At 43.1% G+C, this 26736-nt stretch overlaps 1 protein-coding gene across 3 annotated transcripts in view; it reads left to right on the forward strand.

Moving 5' to 3' along the window:
- The window catches only part of mast2 (microtubule associated serine/threonine kinase 2), a 237522-nt gene that overhangs the window by 38548 nt on the left and 172238 nt on the right, over nt 1-26736 (forward strand). For 2 of the 3 annotated variants that reach the window (XM_080722675.1, XM_080722676.1), the window contains exons 2-3: nt 15436-15586; nt 16373-16554. In XM_080722675.1, the coding sequence (XP_080578801.1) occupies nt 15436-15586; nt 16373-16554 (333 nt within the window). The remainder of the gene's footprint in view (nt 1-15435; nt 15587-16372; nt 16555-26736) is intronic. The other variant, XM_080722677.1, reaches the window with a different exon arrangement.

Consider the following 26736-nt stretch of genomic DNA (forward strand, 5'->3'; position numbering starts at 1 on the left):
ACAGCCTGGTAACAAAGGGGGCTAGTGAAAACCCACTTTGACTTGGACTTTCAGCAGTGGCACACATGCACTCCTCACAAGGGCTGTCACAATTATTACATACTCGTCTAATCGAAATTATTTGACATAATCATGATTATTTTCATAATCGTCATAATCGTTTCCATGTTGAAAAATGTTCATATATATTTTTTAAAGTATGAAATATTGGAAATAGCAGATCTACAAGATCGACACTTTGTGAGCTTGTAGATCGGCTATTTCCACTATCAATGTTCTTTTTTAAGTATAAAGTTATCAAATATGTCAATAATTTCTTTGTATATTTAGGTTATGACTTATGTTTCATATCTACCATGTGCAACTTCAAAGCCTAAAGGCCAAAAAGAAATGTAATTGTCAACGACAAAAACACAATTAAATCGTGATTGATGTCATAATCGTGACAGCCCTACTCCTCACCCCCTAGCACTTTGTCAGTCTCTCTGTTCCTTTGTCTTCACGTATCAACCCAGCGTGCAGTGAAACAGTCAGACTGTGGTGGGAAAGCCTGCTTCTCTCTGCACACACCTGCAAAGATCTCATCTGCTCACTGGAGCCGTCTCACTGGTTTGGTAAGCATGTGGCAGGCTAGGATTAGAAAGTCAAGCGTGTTTTATGGGCAGATATTGAATGGTTTACCTTAGTGCAAAGGTTTCCAAGGTACAGTTGTGGGAGCCTTGTGTGTGTGTGTGTGTGTGTGTGTGTGTGTGTGTGTGTGTGTGTGTGTGTGTGTGTGTGTGTGTGTGTGTGTGTGTGTGTGTGTGTGTGTGTGTGTGTGTGTGTGTGTGTGTGTGTGTGTGTGTGTGTGTGTGTGTGTGTGTGTGTGTGTGTGTGTGTGTGCTAAGGCTGGGTTGAGCTACCATGAGCTTTATGACTGTATTGTGTTTACACACACACACACACACACACACACACACACACACACACACAGTCCTTGCCCACCCCGTTTTTTCCTACAAATAATGTGTTTAATGAGGAAAGTCTGATCGTCTCAGTTCTGCTGGAATAGAGCTGTGAAGTTTGTTACATGAGCTACTTTCTGAACCGAAGAGACCGCCTGCACTTCACACAGTTCACAGTAGTACATAAGTGAAATGGAATGAATAAAACAGAGGCCAGATGTGATGGGAATGGTGGGGGTGTGGTGGTGGAATGGAGGTGGATGATGGAGCAGGTGTTTGTGGGGGGGGGGGGGGGGGGGGGTGAAGGTTGGGTTGGGAAATATTGGAGTGACGTTTTGGATAGACAGAGTGGGGAGGGGGGGCAGTGCTTTAGGAAAACAAGAGAAAGGGTATGTGGGGGTTTGCTTTTGATAGAAGCTTTGTTCTGGTGGTTGAACTGTCCTGTATGTTAGGACAGATTATTAAAAAAAAAAAAAGACTCCGTCATTCTCAGTTACAGCTAAGAGAAATGGAAGGATGGATGAGAGACATGGGGGGGGGGGGGTATTAGGAGGGACCGATGTGGAGGGATAGGGAGGCGAGTAACAGAGGAGCAACATGGAGAGAGATTTGATTTGATGAAGAATAGAAAAGAGGATGGAGAGAGAGAGAGAGCGAGAGAAGGAAACGGAAGTAGTAGCAGCTGGAGGGGATGAGACATGTTAATGAGACTAAAGGTACAGACTGTACTGGGAGTGTAGCAGCTGTACATGAGGAGTCTATACACCACAGCAGCCCAGCCTATAACCTTGTCCAGTGTTTCTCAAACTTTCAAATTTCAAGGTTTCCCCTTAACACTTATGTTGCAATGATTTTTTCCGGCCAATGTCCTGCGTTGCCATGGTTACCATAGACTTCCATGTAATTGTGCAAGTGTGTAAAAAGTGCACGCCCATGCCTAGATGATGCACCACGTGTGTAGATGCTGTTCACAGCTTTCAAACAAAAAAATCCGCTTGGAAATCCGTGCAGGCATTCATGATTTATCAGCCATTATGTTTTCTACAGATGTAAACAAACATGGCTGCCATGTTTGAAAGAATGGGTTGGTGTGGGGGTTAAACATGCAATTTCACGATCGCGATCATGCCTAATACATTTCTGGAGGTCCCAAAAAAATTGAAAAAAAAAATTTTGAAAAAAAAATCTTTTTTTTTTTTCAAAAACGGCCCAAACTCGGGAAACTCGGGGTTGGCACAGCACTAGTACCAATACAAACTCGGGAAACTCGGGGTTGGCACCATATGTGTTAACTCTGACAGCATACAAATGGAACCAAATGGACCCGTTAGGGTCCATTTGGTTCCATTTGATTACTGTTAGAGTTACCGACTTGTATGGGTCAATATGGACCCCCATAAAGGAACCCACAGAGTCCCTGGAATCCACTTTGAGAACCACTGACCTAGTCTACATGCAGTGGCATATGAAGGCCTAGGCAACATCGACATCACCCCAACCACTGCAGCCAGTGCATGGGACATTTCACTTTCAAAACAACTTTTGGTCATTTTATCGTCTAATCAGGCTTTTATGAACACCCTGGACAGATTTTAATTTGCTTGGTTCAATATTTAGATATTTGATGTAAATGATATCAGTCCCACCTCCTGCAGGACGCCTCCCCATACACACCCATTGTAACTTCAAACTCCATGATTTAACCATGATAAATTCATCAAAAACACACATATTTTTTTTCTGGTGACTCATACAACCCTCCTAACACGTTGGCAGGCCGTGTTTTTTCGATAAACGTTTTCATTTATTTTGAATACTTCTTTATTGTATTACATTTTTTCCATTTTCTCAAAGAATTATTAAAAATAAATGAAAAAATCACACCCGTGTGAACTGATGAGCGGTGGAGGTTGTGCACTGCTCGGTGAGTGGAGCAGGGGTTGAGGAATATGGGTAAAATACATGCATTGCAAGGTTGCTCAACTGTGTGTGTGTGTGTGTGTGTGTGTGTGTCCTGCTGACCCCCCAAAACCCCTCCCCTGTGCGTGCGTGTGTGTGAGAGAGAGAGAGAGAGAGAGGGCTTGTGTGTGTGTGTTGCTCACCCAGGTTTGTATGTGTGTTATTGAAAAAATCAAACCTCGGTTCGAAGTGGAGCGGTGAATGTGTGTGTGTGTGTGTGTGTGTGTGTGTGTGTGTGTGTGTGTTACAACAGTGCCCCTCCTTTAACTTGTGTGGCCACTCAAGGTATTGCCAGGCTACAGACATACCCAGCTAGCCAGCCAGCCAGCCACAGACATACCTGTCTATTGGGAGCGCTTTCACCGCTCCAAAAACAAGGCCTGCTCACTTATTAGGAGGGTAGTATGAGTCAAAATAATGGGTGTTTTTAATTAATCTATCATGGTTAAAATGGAGTTTGAAGTTACAATTGGTGTGTATGGGGAGAGGCCCTGGGCCTGGAGGGCCTGATATAACATTTACATCAAATATCTTCTAAATATTGAATCAAGCAACTTAAAAACTGTTTGGGGTGTTCATAAAAGCCTGATTAGACGATAAAATGACCAAAAGTATTTTTGAAAGTGGAATATCCCTTTAACCATTGTGCCTTTGTCTTATGTCTGTTTAGTGGTCAGCTTATAAAGTCAGCAATGAACGCATGATATCAACAATACGGCACCAAGCAATTGTACTAAATGCAGAATTGTGCCACATAATGCTTCCCCATCTCACCGCCCTGTGCACTTTTAATTGGCTGCAACTGCACCGCATAATGGAAGGGCAAAACCAAGCCAAGACAATATTCTATTGCCTCTTTCACAGTCGGCTCACTCTCAACGGTCAACCCGTTTGGGGGCCAAGAGGGTTTTTAAATCACATCTTGGATCGTCTGTGCATCATTGCTGCCAGCAGCACAGTATACTTTATGTAAGGAGATTGATTGAGGCCTTTTTTCTTCTTCTTTTTTTTTTTTTTTGCTGTGCAGGCTTTGCTGTGCTGCAGTTAAAATCATGAAGTTGTGTGAGTGAGTGAGTGCCTGTGTGTGTATTGCTTTGCTGACAAGCAGAACTTTAGGATCAGGCTGTGTGTCTGCCTATATGACAGACAAAGGCCTGCCCTGCCTGCCCTGCACAATGTAATTGGTTGTATGATGAGGTGGAATATTGAACATCACGCAAAAGTGGTGATTGGCTATTATGCTCAAGCATGTCTGCGTGCATGAGTGCGCTTATGAGTGAGTACATTATAAACGCACGCATGCTTTCATGCACTGTACATTTCTGCATATGTATGTATATTTGGACGTCCCGAGGCTAAAGCAAGCTCGCAACTCGTGTGGTGCAGATCCTCCCTGTGCGATGACAGACGTGATGGATTGTAGATGTGCGTCTCACATTGTGGGGAGCGGGGGGTGGTGGGGGCTCCTCTCTACAGGACCCAGACACATGATGAATGTTAGCCCAAATGTAATGCTGCAGAAGTCCGGGCTCCGGGGGGAAATGAAAGGATGGGGTGGGGGGTGGGGAGTAGGGGGGTTGGGGTGAGAAGGACACAGAAACACCAGGGAGAGCATAGATAGGAGAAGCCATTATGAAACCCTGGTTTTCACTTCCTTCCCTGGCTGGGTTTGTTGCATGGTATTAGACAGTGGTGGAAAACTGAGTAAAAGTATCAATACTGCAATATAGAACTGTTCTGTTACAAGTAGATTCAAAACATGTACTTGAGTAAAAGTACAAAAGTAATGGTATCAAAATGTACTTAACACATCGGCTGCCCACGGTGATTCAGGGTTTACCCTCGCAGGGGCCCATCGTCTCCATGGCAACACGTCATTTTACGTACCTTCGCGTGGAAAAAGTATCCGTAATACGTTGAGTAAATGTAATCCAAGTATGTCCAGTTTATTTTCACGATGATCTTTTCTTTCATTCAGGACAGCTTTTTACCTATCTTGGGCCACAGCGTGTGTGTCACGGTAGAAAGGGTCGCGTTTTGAACATGGTGATTGAAAAAGCTAGACCAGGAGAAGAATCCGCCATGTTACGTACCTCTGCGTTACTGGGAAAATAGTATCCATGATCCCAGTAAATGTAATCCAAGGATGTCCTGTCTATTTTTACGATAATGTTTTCTTTCAGTCAGGACCACTTTTTACCAAACCTGGGCCACAGCGTTTGTGTCACGGTAGGTAGAAAAGACCGCGCATTGAACATGGTGATTGAAAAAGCTAGACCAGGAGAAGAATCCGCCATGTTACGTTATCTCTGCCTTACTGTGAAAATAGTATCCATGATATGAGTATATGTAATCCAAGGATGTCCTGTTTATTTTCACGAGCATGATTTCGTTCAGTCAGGACCACTCTTTTTACCAAACCTGGGCCACAGCGTTTGTCACGGGCGGTAGAAAAGGCCGCTTATTGAACTTGGAGGTGATGAAAAACTTAGATCAGACAGGAGAGGAATGTACTAGCGCAAAACTTCTGTCGTGCGCATAGAGTATATGGTCGTGCGAGGGGGGGGGAGAATGCAGGGTTCTCAATACAAGACAACAATCTTTGTTAGGCAGCAGCTTGTGATTGGCTGCAGGGAGACCGCGCTGCATTTTGGGAAATGTTGTGTTTTTCCCATATTGTTGGTTTTTGATCACCGTGGTAGATCCTTCATTGCGGTAGCAAAGTACAGTAACTACAGTACAGTATAGATATTGTAAAACGCGGCAAACGCGTCGTGGGCCTCCAGAGACATCAAAGAGATTGGCGTGTACTCCGTGTAGACACCTCGTGGGCATCCTATGTGTTAAAGTACCAAAAGTAAAAGTACTCATTATACTGAATGTCCCATTTTCAGATGTTTAAAAATCATTTGAAAACTAGTGAAAATAGCAGATCTGCAAGCGCATGTGTCTATCTATACATTCCAGAAATGTTGTCTGTCTGTGTTTACGCAGTAGCCAATCACGGCCAATACATGGACCGTGGTCCATGTATGCCCGTAGCCAATCAGAGAGGGGCAAAGAATATCAAGGCATATATAAGGATGCAGCCTTATATATGCCTTGCTGGTATTCATCCATAAGTCTGGTTATTTTAAATAAAAACAAACACAGATGTAATAATATCCTCCAATCCAAATATGGACATCTACGTTAGAGCGTGGACACTCACGTGGTGAAAGCTAGTTCTGACGCGGTCGTTCATTCTAAGTCTGGACATTAAAGTGAAACCCTGGACGTTGCTGCAATTGATAAACAGAGTTCCTAGGTGAATTTCTTGAACTCTGCACTCCTCTGTTTCTCACACTTCACTACCTGGAGCGTCCCATAGCAGTTATGAGCCCACATCCTGAAGTTCTGATCACACGGCAGAGCTTGTGAAATGTTTCACTGGTCGGCCCACCAGGAAGGAAGGCCATGCCAGGCCGCCGTCGCTGTAGGGCAAGAGGTGTACACGTTTGGAGACAAGTATATGTGTAAAAAATACTGGGATGAAAAAAATTGTAAACCCTGTAACCGCACCACAGTGCATGTCTTCAACACAGTGTCTCTGCGCTGGAGCATGTTTTCTCTAGCAACAACTGGAGCAGAACTTATCGACGACGTTCCCTGCCAACGCCAGGGATTCACTGCTGTGCTGATCGAGGGCACTGTCTACATATTGGGCGGAAAGTGTTCCCGCAAGACATACCGCGAGGAATACTGCAACGTTCTTTACACGTTTGACGTGGACACCCACAGATGGTTCAAACCCCAGGTTTCTGGCACCGTTCCACTGGGGAGGAGGTACCACTCAGCCTGTGTCTTGGGGAAGGCCATGTATATCCATGGAGGATGCACCCGGTTTGGATTCACTATTGACATCTACAGGTTGGACACCACCACAATGGTCTGGTCTTTAATTATCACCAGAGGCACTCCACCTCCTGCTTCATCACTTAACTCTGCTACCATCATCGGGACAAAGATGTTTGTATTTAATGACTGGGGGCCCGTCAAAGTGTTTGACACAGAAACCAACTGCTGGCTAGACACACCTTCTGCACAGCCTCTTCCAGAAGGATGCTGCGGTCTTAAAGCCTTTGCCTACAATGGAGAGCAGCTGCACATGTACATATATGGTGGTAACAACTCAAGTACTGATGTGTGGAAGTTCAATCCAGGCAGCATCTCCTGGAAGAAGCTTCAGCTCAAGGGGAAAGGCCCGGGTTTAAAGAACACAGAGGTGAGGTGCTGTGCAGTAGAGATCGTATGATCCTGTTCAGTTCCGATGATTATCGTTCACACCTGCACATCTTAGAACCGACTTGTAGTCTGAAGACGCTTTGTAAGCTAGCCATTATGCAGTACGGTCTGGAGCTGTCTGGACTCCCACACAACATCAGGTGGGAACTGGCAGCCATGTGGCCATAATATAATAATAATAATAAACTATTTATAGAGCACTTTTCAAAACAAAACAAAAAAAAGTTATAAAGTGCTTTCCAGTGGCAGAATAAAATACAAGGCAAAAAGACAACAGTAAACAGTAAAATGGCCGTGCAGTGCTTTAAAAGTAGTCAGTAAAATCTTAAAATCTATACTAAAACTCACAGGCAACTAGTGAAGGGAGGCAAGGACAGGTGTAATGTGGTCACACCTTCTGGAGTTTGTCAGTAATCTGGCTGCTGAATTTTGGACTAGTTTTGGACGGGAGATAGTATATATTTTTTTAAGATCAGAATACAGGGAGTTGCAATAATCTAAGCGTGAGGAAATGAAGGCATGATCTCCAGGTCTGAGTATGAGAGAAATTATTTAATTTTAGCTATATTTCTAAGTTGGAAAAAACATGATTGTACCACCTTGGTCACTTGATGATTAAAAGACAGTTGAGGCATTACATGTTGTATAACATACATGTAATGTATGTTATAATATGTCATGTAATAGTTGGTTCTATTGTGAAAATACCAGATCTACATGCTCACAATGATGCGCAACGCGAGGCGTTTTCACAATTTCACAATTTCTGTCTCTAATATTTGACAATTTGGCCAATCTTTAATTTGTCATTTTAGAGACCTAAAAAGTCCTTAAATTGTCACTTTAGAAATGTGCAGATACCCTCTATAAACGTTATGCTGGTTTGTTTACTGTTGAGTGAGAAAACAATGTTGCACATTAAGTTAATCATCTGGCGACCCCCCAAATTAATTTGGGGACCCCTCTGGGGGTCCCGGCCCACAGGTTGAGAACCACTGAAATAGAGTAATCTACAATGCTGAGCTAAAATCTAAAAGTAATAAAATGAATCTCCAGTGTCAGCAGCACATAGTAGGTAATTTGTTACCTTTAAGTCTACATGGACGCAAATGCAGTAAGACCCAGACCTGGAGTAAAAACAACGCTTTGTTGACTGCCTGGTAATTATTTGCACCAGCAGAGCGTGCAAGTACTGCATTCTGTGTTCGCGTCCTCTGTAATATATACTATTCTGTGCCCGGGGCTGTGCACAGTATATGAGGGATTGAATGTAGGAGTAACATTACTCCTTCTCCCTGGGAGAACACAGACCGGTGCCTGAAGAGTAGTCACAATTGATGTCCAGTTGTGCAATACCTTTTGTATCGGTCTGTCTGTCTATGGCTCTCTTTTATGCCCATATATGGTGTTCCATGTCCAAGCCAGTCTGTGATGTCATCTCCAAATTTGGGCACTGTGGTGATGTCAGTCAGTGATGTCAGTGAGTGATGTAATTTGGGCATTTTTTCAGCATGCGGCTGTTACCATGGGGGCGTCACTGTTTCGTATCAGTGATGTCAGCATGCAGACAGATAGACATTTGCTAAATTAATACTAGAAGCTCGGCCGCCCAGAGCGTCTAGTCGGCAACCTGGCCAACTCGGGAACAATGTAAATAGGGAATGAATGCCCCGCCCTTTAATGCAAACCCCATTATACCTGTTGTCATAGGATCCGTTTTGACCATCTGTTTGCGTGTGTCCATTTATGCCCATATATGGAGATATCTTTCTATCTACGTCCATTTTATGCCCATTTATGGAGATCTCTGTAGGACCCGTTTTGACCATCTGTTTGCCTGTGTCCATTTATGCCCATATATCAAGTTATCTGTCTCTAAGCGTCCATTTTATGCCCATATATGGAGATCTCTGTAGGACCCGTATTGACCATCTGTTTGCCTGTGTCCATTTATGCTCACATATGGAGGTATCTGTATCTGTCTGCATCCATTTTATGCCCATATATGGAGATCTCTGACATCTCTGTATCTGTTTGTCTGTGTCCCTTTATTCCCATTGTGGAGATCTCTGTATCTGTCTGTGCCTCCGACTGTGTTGCAGACACAGTGCCGGTTCCCCCTTTAATGCAAACACCATTATACCTGTTGTCATATATGGACACAGGCCGTAGTTTGCCTGTGTCCATTTAAGCCCATATATGAACATCAGAGAACGTCATACTGATCACATTCAATATGTAACCATGGCATTTTGTGTTGACTCATGTAGTGTACGTGATGTCAGAGCCTTTTATGAAGTGATGTCACAATGAGTCAGCGCTTGCGCCAGTTTCCTCAGAAACAGCCTGATGTCAACAATCATCTCCGCATACGGAGATTCCAAACGTTTCGCGCCGTTTCGGGAAAACCGCACATCGGGTCGGGCCGAGGCCCGGCACTGCACTCCGCGCTGATAGATAGATAGATAGATAGATAGCAGATCTACAAGATCACAATGTTTTGTAAGAATTCTACAAGATCACAATGTTTTGTAAGAATAATCAATCAAAAAGTAACTAGTAACTAAATGTTTTCAAATAAATGTATTGGAGTAAAGGTACAATGTTTGGATCCGAGATGTAGTGCTGTAGAAGTAGAAGTATAGGCAATTTGAAATACTCAAGTAAAGTACAAATACCTCAATTGTACTTAAGTACAGTACTTAAGTCATGTACTTAGTTACTTTGCAGTAGGGCTGTCACAATTATTACATAATCGACTAATCGTGATTATTTGACATAATCGTGATTATTTTTCATAATCGTCATAATCGTTTCCATGTAAAAAATAGTGGAAATAGCAGATCTACAAGCTCACAACGCGTCGCATCGCGACGCGTTGTGAGCTTGTAGATCGGCTATTTCCACTATCAAAGTAATAAGTAGTAAGTTGTCAAATATGTCAGTAATTTCTTTGTATATTTAGGTTATGTGTCATATCTACCATGTACAACGTCAAAGCCTAAAAGCCAAACAAAAATGTAATTATCAACGACAAAAACACAATTAAATCGTTAATCGCCAATTATTTGAGTGACAATTAATCGTCATGTAAAATGTCATATCGTGACAGCCCTACTTTGCAGCACTGTTTTAGAGGACACACAGACAAAGGCTATGGGGACATTGGATTCATGCTTCTCAGCTATGGACTCAGAGGAGGCTGCTTTTCTTTCTTTGGTCTGTGGTTAAACCAGAACGTGACATTTGATTCAGCTTGTGGGGCCAAAGCCAAAACTAACTTTGTATTTTGAACCTCAGCATAGCATCAGAGCTGTTAAACCAGATCTGTTGGTAACTTTAATCCTGATACAGCAGTAGGCCTTTTTCCACGACTATCTGAAGCTCACTGTTTCACAAATGCTCATGCCATGATATCTTGTTATGTCACCAAACCTGATAGATTAACCACTTGAACACTGGTTTCCTTATTTTGAACATGTTATGTAATAGGAAAATAGAAGCCCAAAGAATTCCTAAAATTGTCAACAATTTTGACATCTTCAAAAACGACAGACCTACAAGCACACAATGTGTCACGCTGCAAGGCATTGTGAGCTTGTAGATCATTGTGAGCTTGTAGAATGTCTTATTTTCATGATTTGTCGTAAAAGGTTGATAGGCCATTTATTTCAGGCGGAGTCCTGTAGAGTAGAGTGGTGGTTCTCAAAGTGGATTCCAGGGACTTTGTGGGTTCCTTTATGGGGATCTAAATGGACCCATACAAGTCTGTAACTCTAAAGCTGGTTGCACACTGCTGCGTTTTTCGGGCCGAATATCGGAGTGAATTTCGGAGCACGCAAATAAAAAAATCAACCTCACGTTGTGTCAGTCACGTTTGCACACTGCCGCCCGTTTCGCGCACCACTCAGTCCCTTGCTCTCTCTATCTCCCTCTCTCTCCTTGTCCTGAAAAACGCATTTCGCAACGAAAAACGCAGCAGTGTGCAACCACCTTAAAGGGATATTACACTTTCAAAGTCATTTTATCGTCTAATCAGGCTTTTATGAACACCCTGAACAGTTTTTAATTTGCTTGATTCAATATTTAGATATTTGATGTAAATGTTACCAGGCCCGACACGCCCAGGCCCTCTCCACATACACACCCATTGTAACTTCAAACTCCATTTTAACCGATGTCAGCAAGGGGGAGAAGACGACAGCCAGCCCCATGGCCTCCCCTAAGTAACAAGAAATCTTGTGAAATACAATGTTGTCAACCAATCATCAAGGACGATGATACACGAAAGAAGAAGACCGTGATAAATTCATTAAAAACAACCATTATTTTTTCTGGTGACTCAAACCCTCCTAACCCTCCTAATACGTGAGCAGGCCGTGTTTTTTCGATAACTTTTTTCATTTATTTTTAATAATCCATTTTTGTATTAAATATTTTTCATTTTCCCAAATAATGATTAAAAATTAATGAAAAAAGTTATCGAAAAAACACGGCCTGCTCACGTATTAGAAGGGTAGTATGAGTCAACAGAAAAAACAACGGGTGTTTTTAATGAATTTATCATGGTTAAAATGGAGTTTGAAGTTACAATGGGTGTGTATGTGGAGAGGGCCTGGGCGTGTCGGGCCTGGTAACATTTACATCAAATATCTAAATATTGAATCAAGCAAATTAAAAACTGTTCAGGGTGTTCATAAAAGCCTGATTAGACGATAAAATGACTTTGAAAGTGTAATATCCCTTTAACACTATACAAATGGAACCAAATGGACCCTATCCATTCCATTTGTACACTGTTGGAGTTAAGGGGAGACCTTGAAATGTAAGAGTTTGGGAAACACTGGAGTAGAGTACCTTTTGTATTGTGTCTTCAGAAGCTGTGTTGAAAGCTATCCATCTGCCGAAGTGCAGTGCAAATACAACACACACCCTGTGCTCTGATCCCTGCACTGTAGCACAGCAAGTAATGATGCTGCTACCAGGGATAAGCCTGTCAACAGTACAGTCATTATTCCTCCAGTGTTAGTCCGGTTTCCACACACACACACACACACACACACACACACACACACACACACACACACACACACACACACACACACACACACACACACACACACACACACACACAATCAGGAATGTACCTGTGTGTGTGTTTGCACTTGTGTGTGCTCTGCTCTCCGTTGAGAGGATTGGGTGGGTCCATGCTTTATTCTGCAGATTTCCACTGCAGTCGTTAGGAAATGGAAAATGTTTGTTCTTTCTGTGTGTGAATCCATGCGTTTGTTGAGTCTGTGTGGGTAGTCTGTGTGTACAGTCTCATCAACACTGGAAACGGGTCAAGGTCACAGCTGTACGTGTGTGTGTGTGCGTGTGCGTGTGTGGCCTTGCATGTGAAGCATGGCAACAGTCCGCAGTAGGATTAAAGTCTCTCTGGTCTTTATGTGGATTAGGAGTATTGATCTGAACTGCAGACACATGACTCCTCATTCCTGACCGCTCCCACAGATAGAGAGAGAGAGAGAGAATGGTAGAGAGTTGACTTTGCACGTTCACTTTCCAGATTCACTTTCCAGCATTTGTATTTTGGGTTGCATGTGATGTCAGCGCGGTCAAGTTAGTGTAGCAGTTTTGTTTGCTTCGAAATGTGTATTAAACTGACAGCTGTGATCCATCACACATTCTAGCACTGCGGGCGGGAACACACCGCACGCGCACACACACACACACACACACACACACACACACACACACACACACACACACACACACACACACACACACACACACACACACACACACACACACACACACACACACACACACACACACACACACACACACACACACACACTCTTTGTGCTGGGTGCTGGTACTTCCCCCTCACTAGATTCTCAACAGACTAAATGTACAACTCAGCAATACATGCCTCATTTCATCACTACAGATTATCACAAGACAGCGTTGATGTGTTCATGTGTCTTTTATTGTCTGGTATCCTCTCTCCCAGGCTGTAACAACACAGTCCTTTCTATCACTCTGCCACCTAGCGGCGAGGAAAGGAACTGCATCAGATAGTCGGCAGATGAAGGTGTATTATTATCTCACTGTTCAGAACCCTCTTGTCTGTGACCATAAAGCTTCATTTAGCCTGAGGTAACAACAGTAACTAAAGCACCCTGAGTAACTGTAGAGCTAATGATGTGTGCTTGTTGTACTCAACTGCTCAACCTCTTATCTGATATCCATTCACACCCTTGTCTCTTGTTAGCTTTAGGCCCAGTCTGAAAACGGCTCCCACACTATTAAACGTTGCCACTACTAGAGAGAAGTGTGTGAAATGCATGAAAGCAGTGTACGCCTCAGGCTGTGATTACAGTTGAATGACTAGTATTACTCTGTTACATCCAACATGCATGTGCAACAACTTCACACAATGCTACATGAAGCATACTGAAAGTACAGGAGTTTTTTTGTTAATGACATGGTTCACTGAGCTCAGTGAGCTAAGCTTGAGCTAATGGAGGCAAGGTGTGAATGATTAGACTGTGTGTGTGTGTGTGTGTGTGTGTGTGTGTGTGTGTGTGTGTGTGTGTGTGTGTGTGTGTGTGTGTGTGTGTGTGTGTGTGTGTGTGTGTGTGTGTGTGTGTGTGTGTGTGTGTGTGTGTGTGTGTGTCTGAATGAGTGAGTGAGTTTGCGCAAGGCTTCCTCTGGCCGAGTGCAACGGAAGCTTTCACTAAAGCCCTTTCATATGAGCAGTCATCTGGGAGTTATGTTGCGGTATGTGTGTGTGTGTGTGTGTGTTTTACGTGGCTTCTCCAGATGTTCCTTTATGGAGCGTGCTCCGTCAAGGGCCCGCCTGTCGGTGAGGGAGAGGATGTGACATCACGCGTGGGCTTTGTCTCCACGGGAACGGCAGATGTTTCCGAACTGTTTGGACCACAATTTTCAGAGGCTGTGTGAGTGAGTGTGTGTGTGTATGTGTGCGGGCTGTACTTTGTGACTTCACCATTGAATCCAAGCAAACCTCTGGAGTCGAGGAACGTTGAGGAGTGTTCCTGTCATGCAGGATTGGAAAACTCCAAAACAGGGACATGTGTTTTAACCTGGACTTGTGTGGTTAGTGCTGGGATATGTCAACACACAGGATGTTTGAGTGTCAGTTAGTACCGTGGGGCAGCAGTGATGTGGTTTTAATGATGATGTGAGGCAAGGAGGCTTGCGTTGCATTCCCCTGCTTACTGACAAAAACAGGTGTTTTCCTCTTCAAACTTTGTGTGGGTGTGTGAGTTACCGTACAGTTGGGATGGGTCTGTCTGTGTCTCTGTGTGCATGCAATTGTGTGAATGGGAATACTTGTGTTTGCGTGCATACGCAGCACTGTTTTATAACACTAGAGGTTCGCGGCCCTTCGGGCCGCTCACATCTAGAGTCCACGCCCGCTTCTTTACTAAAAAACTTTTTTTTTTCAAAAAAAAAAAGTTTTTTGAAAAAAAAAAGTAAAAAAAAAAGTAAAAAAAAAACAAAAAAAAAAAACGCACTTCCGGTTAAGAACTCCGTGTGCCACGTGATCAGTCCTAGCCAAGTGGTGTATACGATGTTACTGCGATTGAGGTGAAAGAGAAAAGTGGAAAGTTGTGAGCTAACTATTAGCTATTTTTGTGTGTGTGTGTGTGTGTGTGTGTGTGTGTGTGTGTGTGTGTGTGTGTGTGTGTGTGTGTGTGTGTGTGTGTGTGTGTGTGTGTGTGTGTGTGTGTGTGTGTGTGTGTGTGTGTGTGTGTGTTCTGGCTACGCCCCCCTCGGTTGAAATTGGATCCGCCGGTCCCATAGCTGGGAATACGAGCCAATGGACGGCGGTCACCATGGCAACGGGGGGCCAATGATAGAGTTATGGGCGGTATTCCTTACGTTCTAGCAGCTACCTATGAGTTGAAGTCGATGTGAAGTGGGCGTGAATGGGCTTGGAAGTGGGATGCGGCTTTTGAAGGAATGTATATATAAGATTACTAGGGGTAGAGCCTTGTACTGTACAGCCTGCCTGTAGACTGTAAAGGCCCCCAGATACATATATTTGAATCACCAATGTTTATCCCATATAGTTACATAGACTTTTCACACTGATGACTTCCAAAGCGGATCTTGATGGTCAAGTCCGACCCACTGATTGACTGACTGTGATAGAATAGTATGTTTACTGAAGGCTTGTTCTTTCTCATTCCCTCCCTCTCCCGTCCCCCTCCTACAGAAGGAGTTTGCGTCGCCCCCTCCCCTCCTGTTCAGGAAGCTGAGTAACCCCGACCTGTCGCCGGCGGCAAAAGACGCCACCAAGACCAAGCTCCATCGCCAGCTGAGCCAGGATGAGAACCGTGCACGGCGCAGCAGCATGGCCATGACCGGTAACGCGCGCCCACACACACCCACGCCCACACACCTACAAATGTTACTGTTAAATGGCTTTAAGTAGAGTACATTCAGAATTTCCTGTACGTATTATATTTTCATAGTTTGTCAATATTAATGATGTCCTCTAGATCTGCAATTATCGATCATTTACTTGTGATTATACAATCGAGAAGCACATTTTTAAAACCATTCGAAGTGGCTATGACCAAAGTTGGGCAGCCATGTAGGCAACCACTGATCCCTGATCTGTGTTCAGACACACAGATCAGGGATCAATAACGGAAGGGGAGTAATAAGTAGAATCGACAATGCCATTGACAAATGCCCTCCCCAAAGCACATCAATTCCCATCCTTAACCATCAGCTTTGCTGTCAATAAAAACGTCAGACGTTATTAAAAGTGTCAATAGAAACGTTACAAACGTTATTTGTGTATTTAAGTAGTTCTTTGTAGAAAGGAAAACTAAAAAATAAGACAATAATGATATAGGAAACTCTTTGAATGCAGTGTTATTGAGGCAGCAAATTCTGTTACTGTTTAACAGCCTCATACTTTACAGAGCAGTGGTTCTCAAAGTGGATTCCAGGGACTTTGTGGGTTCCTTTATGGGGCTCCAAATTGACCCTGATACAAGTCTGTAACTCTAACAGTGTACAAATGGACCCTAACATTTGGTTCCATGTGTATACTGTCAGAGTTAAGGGGAGACCTTCAAATGTAAAATGTAAAGGTTTGAGAAACACTGCTATAGAGGCCCTTATCTCTGTTCCCTCCCCAGGTAAGCAGCTGCTGCCCCTGTCCAGCAGCCTGCACGGTGGGGTGAGCCAGCTGGCCTGGCAGGGTGGCTCTGCGGCTCTGGGAGGGCCCATGTCTTCAGGAGCTCAAGGATGTGACGCCAACAACTTGGTCCGTATGAGGAACCAGAGCCTGGGGCAATCCGCCCCCTCACTCACCGGACTGGTCAGTACCACAGGGATACCATAGCCTGGCCTACACAGTAAAAGAATCAGTGTTGAAAAGAAAAGTTGGCCTGGGTTTTAGGTTTAGATCGCAAATTCTTTAACTTATCCATACTTTTTATTCATTTGTAACTCTGATGTTACAAGTGTAACTAAATGGACCTGTGAACGCCCTGACACATTGAAAGCGCCAGATGCTTCTGTTAAATGAACCCATTGTTTGTATTTTCACAGTGGAACCGAGTCAAACTAAATGTAAAGAAAAAGGTTAAGAACCACTGCAGTACCAGAAAATAAACTAAAGCCTAGCTACATAATTCAGCATTAAATAACATAAATGCCACTAACAACAACATGCTGTCATATATTATATATGAGAGCATGTTGTTGTTAGCTCTCTCCATTACAGAGAAGCATAAGTATGCCATAAAGAATAAAGCCAAGTTATGTGTCCAGCAGCCATTAAGTAATTTAAGGTTTATGGTCTACCTTTCATTGGTGTGAACTGTGAAGAATGCTGTTTAATACGTTATATCCCCCCCAAAATAAACGTCTATTGAAGTTTGTAGACATACATACTTATTGGAACTAGTCGGGCTTCAGAGACAAGATGATAGTTCCTAACGTAATGCAATGAAAGAAGAGAGGTTCGGTTCACTGGTGAATTCTGCTGTGCAATGGTTGACGAGAGTTGTTAACTTAACACAGGGCTGACAGAATGACATGTATAACATTACAATCCCAGAGTATGTGCGTTCATACGTGTGTATGTTTCGGTATGTCCCTCGTTTATTATTAACTCATTTGTAGCCAATCCCGAGAATACTCGTGAAAAATACTCGAGTATCATATGGTGCCGATCCCGAGTATACTCGTGAAAAGTACTCCATTACTGTAACGGCGGTTCTCCTACCCTGTAGCTGCGCGGAAGGTCCTGGCACAATCGCCCTCGCCGATTCATCATCATCACGGATCCACGTGCACAAAATAGTAATCCCATAACATTGAGGCAGACGGGGAATCTCATCTTTAATGTCCATTATCTCCAAACAACACTTTCAAAGGGGAGGATGGCAGTAGATTCTCGCTAATAAAACACATGTTGAAAAGCAACGATCCGCCATTACACAACGGCATGTTGACGACGAGCGATTCCGGTGAATGACGTGATGACGTCAAACCGGAAGTGTTTACGCAATCGACTTCTGGCCTTCAAAATAAGAGACTGGCCGCTTATGGAGAAAGTGAGAGGCACGCTGGACATTTTAATCCGTTAATTTCAGGAGCACAAAATGAGTTAATGGTGGTGCAGCCGACTGACGTTTAAATGTGAACAAGAGGCATAACTTGACACACGTCAATGACGTTTCAGTCTGTCAGGGTCTTAAGTGTCCATTTGGTTACATCTGTTCACTCTGAGTTAGGATTGTGTACAGTGCAAGGCGCATGCACGCACACACACACACACACACACACACACACACACACACACACACACACACACACACACACACACACACACACACACGTTAAGAAGAATGTTATTTAGAGAGTATAATTGTTTAGACAGATGCTAGGTTTGTGTTCACTTCACTTCTGTGACTGCTTACCTTGTTGTTCGTTGACTACTGCTCATGCTTACTCTGCTTACTTTGATTTGGCACTTGTAAGTTGCAAGAGCATCTGCTAAATGCCAAAACTGTAATTGTGCACACATTCACACAATGACACGCTGTTCCTACCTGAGTGTACAGTACAGTACACGTAGACATGTGGTTCTGCATGGTATCACCTGAACAGCTGCTCTACAGTGGACTTTCAGCTTAGTTCCATATGGGTTCTGTCTCTACACACTGCAGGCTGTGCCAGCCTGACGCAGCAGTCAAAAGATGACTCAGGCTTTTACAGCGCATACACACACACACAGCATCCACAGAGAGAAGCTCTTTCACAGCACCATGCTCACCAGCATTTGAGAAACGAAGCGTGAAGGTTAGTTTAGTTTCGCGCGTGTGTGAGAGTGCATACGCGTCTGTGTGTGTGTGTGTGCGCGTGCGTGCGTGCGTGTGTGTGATCAGCATGCAGTAGTGCTGACCTACATATAAAAGTGGTCTACATAGCAGCAACTCAGCTGTGTGCATCAGTATCTCTGTTCTATTATCCTTTACTCTGTTCTGTGCACAACTCTGACTCCTATTGGACCAGGAGGGAATTGTACCCATATGAAGATGAAGATGTATTAAATGTGCGCTCTAAGTGTAAACTGTATTTCCACAGAAAAATAGTTTATCAACCTGTGTGATTGATTGTTTTTCAACTTGCATAGGTACTGGTGGTGCTACATCACCGCTTAGCCCACTTTGGTTTTATTTGCCGACATTAGCTCGTAACATTGGGGAATTCTGGGAAGCCGTGCTGGTATTTCATATGTTTTGTAACCAGTTCTGTTTGTTATGATATGACCCCAGCATTGTTATTCCAACAGCACAATAGAGGAAGTGTAGCCTGTGCTGCCTAAGCAAGAAGTATACTGTAACAGTGGAGGGAAGTGTTTTTGTGAGACATGGCAGATTTTTTTCAAACCTACTGTATAGTACCTTCCTTTAACCTTAATACTTATTACTAGAATTCATGTTGGGACCTCAGGATTTATGAAACAGTGAGCCCCTGTAACTGATTCTACAATGCAGCCCATGTTTTACAGTAGTAGTATTTAGCAATAGCACTAGGCCTGTCACATTTATCATAAGATAATCTTCTAATCGCAATTATTTTGCATAATCGTCATAATCATTTAAATGTTGAGAAATGTTCATATAGTTTCAAACACTTTAAAGAAATGAGTGAAAATAGCAGATCTAGAAGCTCACAACGCATCTTGTAGATAGGCTGTTTCCACCATAAATGTATGAATAAAGTTATTAAATATGCCAGTCATTCCTTTGTATATTTAGGTTATTTGTCATAGCCTATCTGCCCTGTGTAACTTCAAAGCCAAACAGAAATGTTGGTGAAGTCATATGCTCCAGTGTTCTGTGTCGAAAACACAATTAAATCATTAAAAGCAATTATTTGTGTGACAATTAATTGTCACGTAAAATGTCATAATCGTGACAGCCCAAAATAGCACTGCTGTGGATTTTGATTGATTGAGTACTTTATTAGTCAGAAATGTAAACAGCACACCATTGAGGCTAAACGGATAACACAAAGATTTTACCTTCAGACTCTGTCCACAACAGAATGTACATTACCTGTACACATCATAGGGCTCGGAAAGCATTGCTCGGTCTCAGTATACATTAGTTCAGGGGTCTTCAACGTTTTCAGGCGAAGGACCGCTTAGCGGTAGATAAAGCAGAGACCCCAACTAAATATTGTATAAAAATGTGTTGCAGATTTTCATCGATTTCATAGATAAGATTCCTGTTGGATTTGTGTTAGTGTTTTTTCCCCCCAGACATTTAACCACTTAAATGGTCAATACTTAGTAAATTTGACATTTCACTCTGTACTTGGTCTGCTCTTTTTTTACCTCTACACCAAACCTATTTGCCAAAAACGGACGATCTACAAGCTCTCAGCGCCTCGGAGCGCAAGACGTTGAGAGCTTGTAGATCTGCTATTTTTGTCTAAAGTTCTTCTCAGAATAGGATGAGAGGGTTCAAGTTGTTTCTTTTAAAATCATTAAACTATCCCACAGTAGTAACTCTGAGGACCCCCTGTTGAAGACCCCTGCAGTAGTTCATTCAGTTCTTGAATAAAATTTGATTTGATTATTGTTAAGAAAAGATCCCTTTTTTTATTCAAATAAATCTAAATGGTGACTGTGAAATTAAGGTTAAGAACACAGCATGTTGCACATGGCATCTTTACATTACATTAAAATATAAAACGCTGCTAAATGAGATGATTTCATTATGACCAGCAGATGGCAGCAGTGTCTGATGTGTAGTTGCACCAGCCCAGAGCCTGGTACAGCAGGCTGGGTGCATCAATTACACCACTGAACACTTCCAACATAATTATGTGATGCATGGTTTTAGCAACAATTCTGCATTACTATGGCTCTCGTTGCTTTCATTCCCTAGAGAGTGCTGTTGAATTTTAACAAACATTGAATTTGTTCTCTGTGCCCTTAACCGTGTAACTTTTATCCTTTGTCGTATGACGCTGTTGATGTCATGCTCAAAATAGGGATGCCAGGTTGAAGGTTTATCTATTTGGTTAACCACAATGTATCAATTTAGGCCAGTTATCAGTTTTGTAAAACATACTAGAGCACGTTTCATATGCATACCATTTTCAGCGCTGATTAGGGGATCAGCTGTCATTGTGCTAAATAACCACCATGATATGGTCTATCTATGGTATGACCTGACCCGTCTCTCCCTTTTTGTATGGACCCAGTTGGTCATAATAATTAATAAAGCACTCTGCTGAGCTCACGTGCAGTTCTGAACTCTCCAGCGCGCGTGTACACACACGCGCACGCACACACACACACACACACACACACACACACACACACACACACACACACACACACACACTCACACTCACACTCACTCTCACTCTCACTCTCATTGAATGAGGTAGATTTACGACATTGCATTTTCTTTCACTCTTAATATTCCATTGCCTGGATTCACCGAGGCTCATGAAAGAAGTCTTATTCAACAGCCCAGCAGTCAGTCCTCGGTTCAAGCACACTGACAGTAATGACCATAGCCACGTTATGTTTTTAACATCACCGTGTGGTTGGGAACATTAAGTGATGCTCTTAGGAACATGATGTGGAAAAGAAAAGGAGACTGAATAACCCCAGTTTGTTTTCGCTTGGTATGATTGACACTGTAATTGGTATGAACCCCCTCCCCCCCACAACGGAGATTTGGAAAATCGTTGTTGTGTAATACAGCCAGTAGGAAATTGTAGATGGCTTTTCAAAACGGAAAACATGGCCTGCAGCGTTATTCTAGCTGAGCAAATAATCATAGTTTATTGAGTTTCTTGTGGATACATGATTAGAAGGTTCCTCTCCCCTGGTCATCAGCCGATACCTTCTCCCTGACACACTCTCTTTCTCTCTCTCTCTGTCTCTCCCTCTCTCTCTGTATGTCTCTCTCCCTCCTCCATCAAACGGCATATAACTGTTTGAGCCACCAAAGACTAAATATTATATGGGTGTATTTTCTTGTGTATACAGTACTTAATTTAGAAATCAAACCTCGGTTCGAAGTGAAGCGGTGAATTTTTATTCTGAAATCTGTGTTCTAGATCTATACATTCTGTGTTCTAGATCTATACTTTAGTTCTATATTTTTATGAATTCTGAATGAATGAATGATTTTGTCTGGAGGGCCAAATTGTCATGTGAAGCTTGACCAATCCTCAATTCTTATTTCTGGACATGCACAGGACATGTACGGGACAGACAAAACTAACCAATCACAGCGTAGAGATGCACGGGACAGGTACGGGACACACAAAGCCACTCCTTGGAAGCGGCTTTCACGGCTTCAAAAATAAAAGTCCTATACCCGGGGAGGAGGGGGACACACAAGCCAAAAAATATTGGCGTCGAAAGCAGGGGCACCAACTTTGTTTTAAGATGTTTTTGAATGGAAAACGATTAACAATTATTTCTCAACATCATTATTGTCAAAAGGGAGAGCATTAACTTTCTGGGCATTAAACCTGGCCACCTGACAAAAGTGGGATATTGCATTTTTCAGCTTGAAAATCATGCTACTACTACTGTGTCCCCATGGGGTCCTATAAAAGTGGAATGTGTGTACATGCACACACAAGCACACCAAACACAAGCAGCTGTCTCTCTCCAGGGCATCAGGTACACACAGCCTCAGGGTCAAGCCTGTCAGTTTCTGATTGATCTGAATGACTTCCATTAGTTGTTGGACAAAACACCTGAACCCCCTTAGCACTGTCTCCTCTCCTCTCCTCTACTCTCCTCTACTCTACTCTACTCTACTCTCCTCTCCTCATATTTCCTATACAATATTGTTATATATTTCATATAATACCTATGTGTTAATATGCACAGTAGTAAGATGTGTAGCCGTGGGCCATATTTATACTTGTGTTTTGTACTGTGTATAGTGTTAAGAGTGTGTGTGTGTGTGTGTGTGTGTGTGTGTGTGTGTGTGTGTGTGTGTGTGTGTGTGTGTGTGTGTGTGTGTGTGTGTGTGTGTGTGTGTGTGTGTGTGTGTGTGTGTGTGTGTGTGTGTGTGTGTGTGAGTGTGAGAGAGTGAAAGTGTCACATCACATGTGTGTCTGTGTGGAGCATTGTATGTTATTGAGCTAGATGAGTGGAACCTGTGTGCCCTCTTCTGGGAAAACAATTCTGGATGGCCAGATGGTGTTTGCTTCCCGGCTAATGGTCTAGGGCCTGATTTGTGTGTGTGTACATGCGTGTACTGTGCACAGTCTGCACATGTGTGCATGAAAAGAAACTGTGAGTTACTTACTGTAGCCATTAACTGAGAATCACCTGGTAACCGCTGTAAGAGGCAGGTGGTGTTTATGTGAGTTTGTGTGTGATTGCCTTGCACCTGGAATACACACGCATGCACTCGCTCGCACACACACACACACACACACACACACACACACACACACACACACACACACACACACACACACACACACACACACACACACACAATTTGAATATTAAAAATGGAAATATTCTCCATTGAGTGCTGCAGTCCACTGCTCGTGTCCAATCATCTTTCAGTATTGGCTCTTTGTACTCGCCAGTAGCAAGGAGTGGGCGCTGGGAACCGCTGCGCTAACGACGCAGGTCCAAATTAGCATAGCATTTGCATTTGTTTTGAGAACTAGAAGCTTAGAGGGTGAATACTGAGCTTGACATGAAAGCAGTGTAGCTGTGTTGCAGGCTGTGCGCTGTCGTTTGACACTGGCCAGGGAGAGACAGAAGAACTGCCCTGTCATGTTTCATAGATGAGCATCAAAGTGATCATGTTTAGTCACTTTCTGTTCAGTGGTTGTTGGAAATGGGCCTCGCCAGTGACATTTGGCCAAAACAGAGAAAGCTAAGGAACGTTAATAAGGTGTTTTGTGTGTGTGTTCCAGTTTGGAAAAAGGAGACTGGCATACTTAAGCCCATTTTCCACTGGCCCAACTCCACACCACTCCACACCACACCGCCCACTTGTGCCAGGTTTTCCACTACAAGGACCTGGGTAGAGTGGTGTGAAAGTGGTACTAAACAGGGTACTAAAAAGTATCCACTCTAGAGTAGGTCTGAGCTAGGCCAAACAGGGCCAAACACTTCATAATGACTGATCACTCACTGACTTTTCATTTAGACCACCAGGATATAGTTGTAATACATGATAATAGATTCTATTGTGTTATAACCACTATTATAATCTATTATAGTGTATTTTAATTATCATAGTAATACATGAATACTTTATAATGTATTATAATCACAGTTATAATCCATTACAGTGCATTATAATTAGGATAGTTGTAATACAAATTTATATTGTATTATAATCACAGTTAAAAGGGTCAATTTGTTTCTTACCGATAGGGGTACTTTTTTGTAATGGAAAATGTAGATATTTGTATATGGTGCGGTGTGGTGTGGTGTGGTGTGGTGTGGTGTGGTGTGGTGCTAAAACTGCAGTCGAAAAGGGGCTATAGTCTTCATGCATTTGAAAGAAACGTTCAAATGCTTGCACGCACAAGGACAATGTATTGGGCAGTTAGAGCATGCTGTGTAGGTATACCGTACTACTCATACTGCATAGAAGATCTTATCTCTTTGGAGGTATATTGTATGTATACTATATTTACAGAACCTGCTGTATCATCATGGGCGCAGTATAGTGTGTGTGTGTGAGAGAGAGAGAGAGAGAGAGCGGGATAAGCAGGGGAACAGGGTGACCTGGCCGGCACTTAAAAATACATGAGAACACACTGAATAATTGCTGTGCTCATTTGTCACTTTTGCCACTGCGACTGATGCCGACGAAGACTGTAATGAAGATGCCAGATGGCAGGTGATGTGGGCAGATGTGACGTGATCCAGACATTTTTTATTTGATCTTTGACAACATGAACCCTACCATGATCCCTATTCTGTGCATGTCATAGTAGGCAAACATTTGTCAAAAACTGGCAAACATATTTGGCCAAAATAGCCAGTCTACGTCAGCTATTTCCGGGGAAGAGATTTTGTATCCTATATTAAAATTGGCTAATGGGAGGGCTGGCAGGCTGACGCCACTCTGACTCAGCCATAACCATGTAATGGTATCAACAGCAAACACATCAGTCAGCTCCATATATGGGCACAAAAGAGTGCCCATGAGAGTTGGGACAGATGAAGGCGTGTGTCAGCCACATGCTCTCAAGCTCATTATGAATTTGATCATAACAACATGCCAACACCCCACCAATGCAGTTGCCATCCAACTTCCTTTTCAGGATGCCTCTGGGTCCAGCTACTCCAGCTGTCATTTAGAGAATATAGACCAACCAGCCTGCACATACAGTAATGCACACACGATTCACAAGACTAAACTATCCAGGGCGGATCCGTGAAAATAGACCATACCATTCATTCTTTCTTTGGGATTGTGTGAAAAGACCACCTTTCTTGTGTCAGTAGACAGAACAAAATGGTGGACAATTCGTGGACAGCAGCATTTCTACTATGTCTGGAACATATTAGAAATGCATTTTTAGTATTTCTCTAATGTATGACTACAGTGGACCAGTCCTGCACTGACATCAATGTGAAAGCATCACAAACGCAGTATGAAGTCATGCGTTGGATTTTGGAGGGAAGGAAGTGCATGTGACTTCACTCCTGTTGATGGACGGGCCAATTTAAAGTTGATTACAAGAAAAAAAAAACATTGTGTATAACTGCCCGTGCCACGTGCACACATTGTTGCGGTTGTCAAAGTCAGAGCTTGTTCTGGGCTGTTGAGCGGTTGACATGCTGTAGCGTATGTGGTGGGTTGAGGTTGTTCATCTGACAAGCAGCCCTCGGTAGAACCGCTGCATTAGCGCTTCTAGCGAGGTGAGTAGTGATGACTCATGCTCAAGGTTAAGATAGGACAAGATAACATATCAATCCAATCTTTACTCCAGACCCAGGAAGATCCATATCACAATTAAAAAACACAACACAATAAAATAACAGAGAGATAACCTTTATTGATCCCCAGATGCAAATGCAGGTGTCATTAGCAGCAACAGCAGTGAGAATAAGTTAAGCCTGATTCGTACAATGGCGTCGCTTGTTGAAAATGGCCTATTTACAAGCTTGTTAATCAGCTATTTTCGGTGTGTTACATTGTCATGCGACAGAGCATAAATTAAGCATGAGAGTCAAGAACCAAGTCTCCAGCTGCGATCAGGTGGTTCTCTCACACAGGAGATGGAACATGGAAAGAGAGTCAGCTTATCTTCCTCCACATACTGTATCTGCATAATCTCTCTACACACACACACACACCTCCATCTTGCCTCGGGCTGTCGGTTCCCTCTGTCATGTTCTTGAGTCACAGCCAAAGGAGGACACAGTGTACCTTGACTGCTCCAGTGTCCTGCTGAGAGAGCACTTACCTGCATCACGCACGCAGTCACGCACGCACACCCGCATATTTTAGCTTCTCGGGATAGCTGCACTACATTGCTAGCTAGCCTACAGACACAGCTGAAAGGCCTAAGCCTAGAGCACAGGTGTGTGTGTGTACAGTATACGTGTGCAGGAATGAAGTGACTTTCAGTGCAGCCAGCACTATTGTCCTGCTATCTTAGCTGTAGAGCTGTTATTATGAGATATCTAGCGAATAGCAAACAGAAAGTAAATGTAGTGCAAGACGGGTAAAACAAACCAAAAAACGTCTATTCCACCACAGTAAAATCCGGGTTCATTTTACTCTTGAGAGTGTACAAATGGCATTTGTACATTCTCATTTCATTTGTGCACTTTTGTTACATGTCATCTCTCACAGTGAAATGAACACGAAGGGCTTTACTGTGCATAGCAGAAACCTCATTAGAGTAACAAACTGAGCGTGCACTGACCTGCGTTGAGCTTAAAATCATTTCACAACTGCACCCCCTTGGCCCCCACTATGCAAGATATTGATGACAGGAAGGGATATCATCC

Source organism: Nannobrachium achirus, assembly GCF_963921795.1.
Source record: "Nannobrachium achirus genome assembly, chromosome: 1".
Lineage (NCBI taxonomy): Eukaryota > Metazoa > Chordata > Actinopteri > Myctophiformes > Myctophidae > Nannobrachium > Nannobrachium achirus.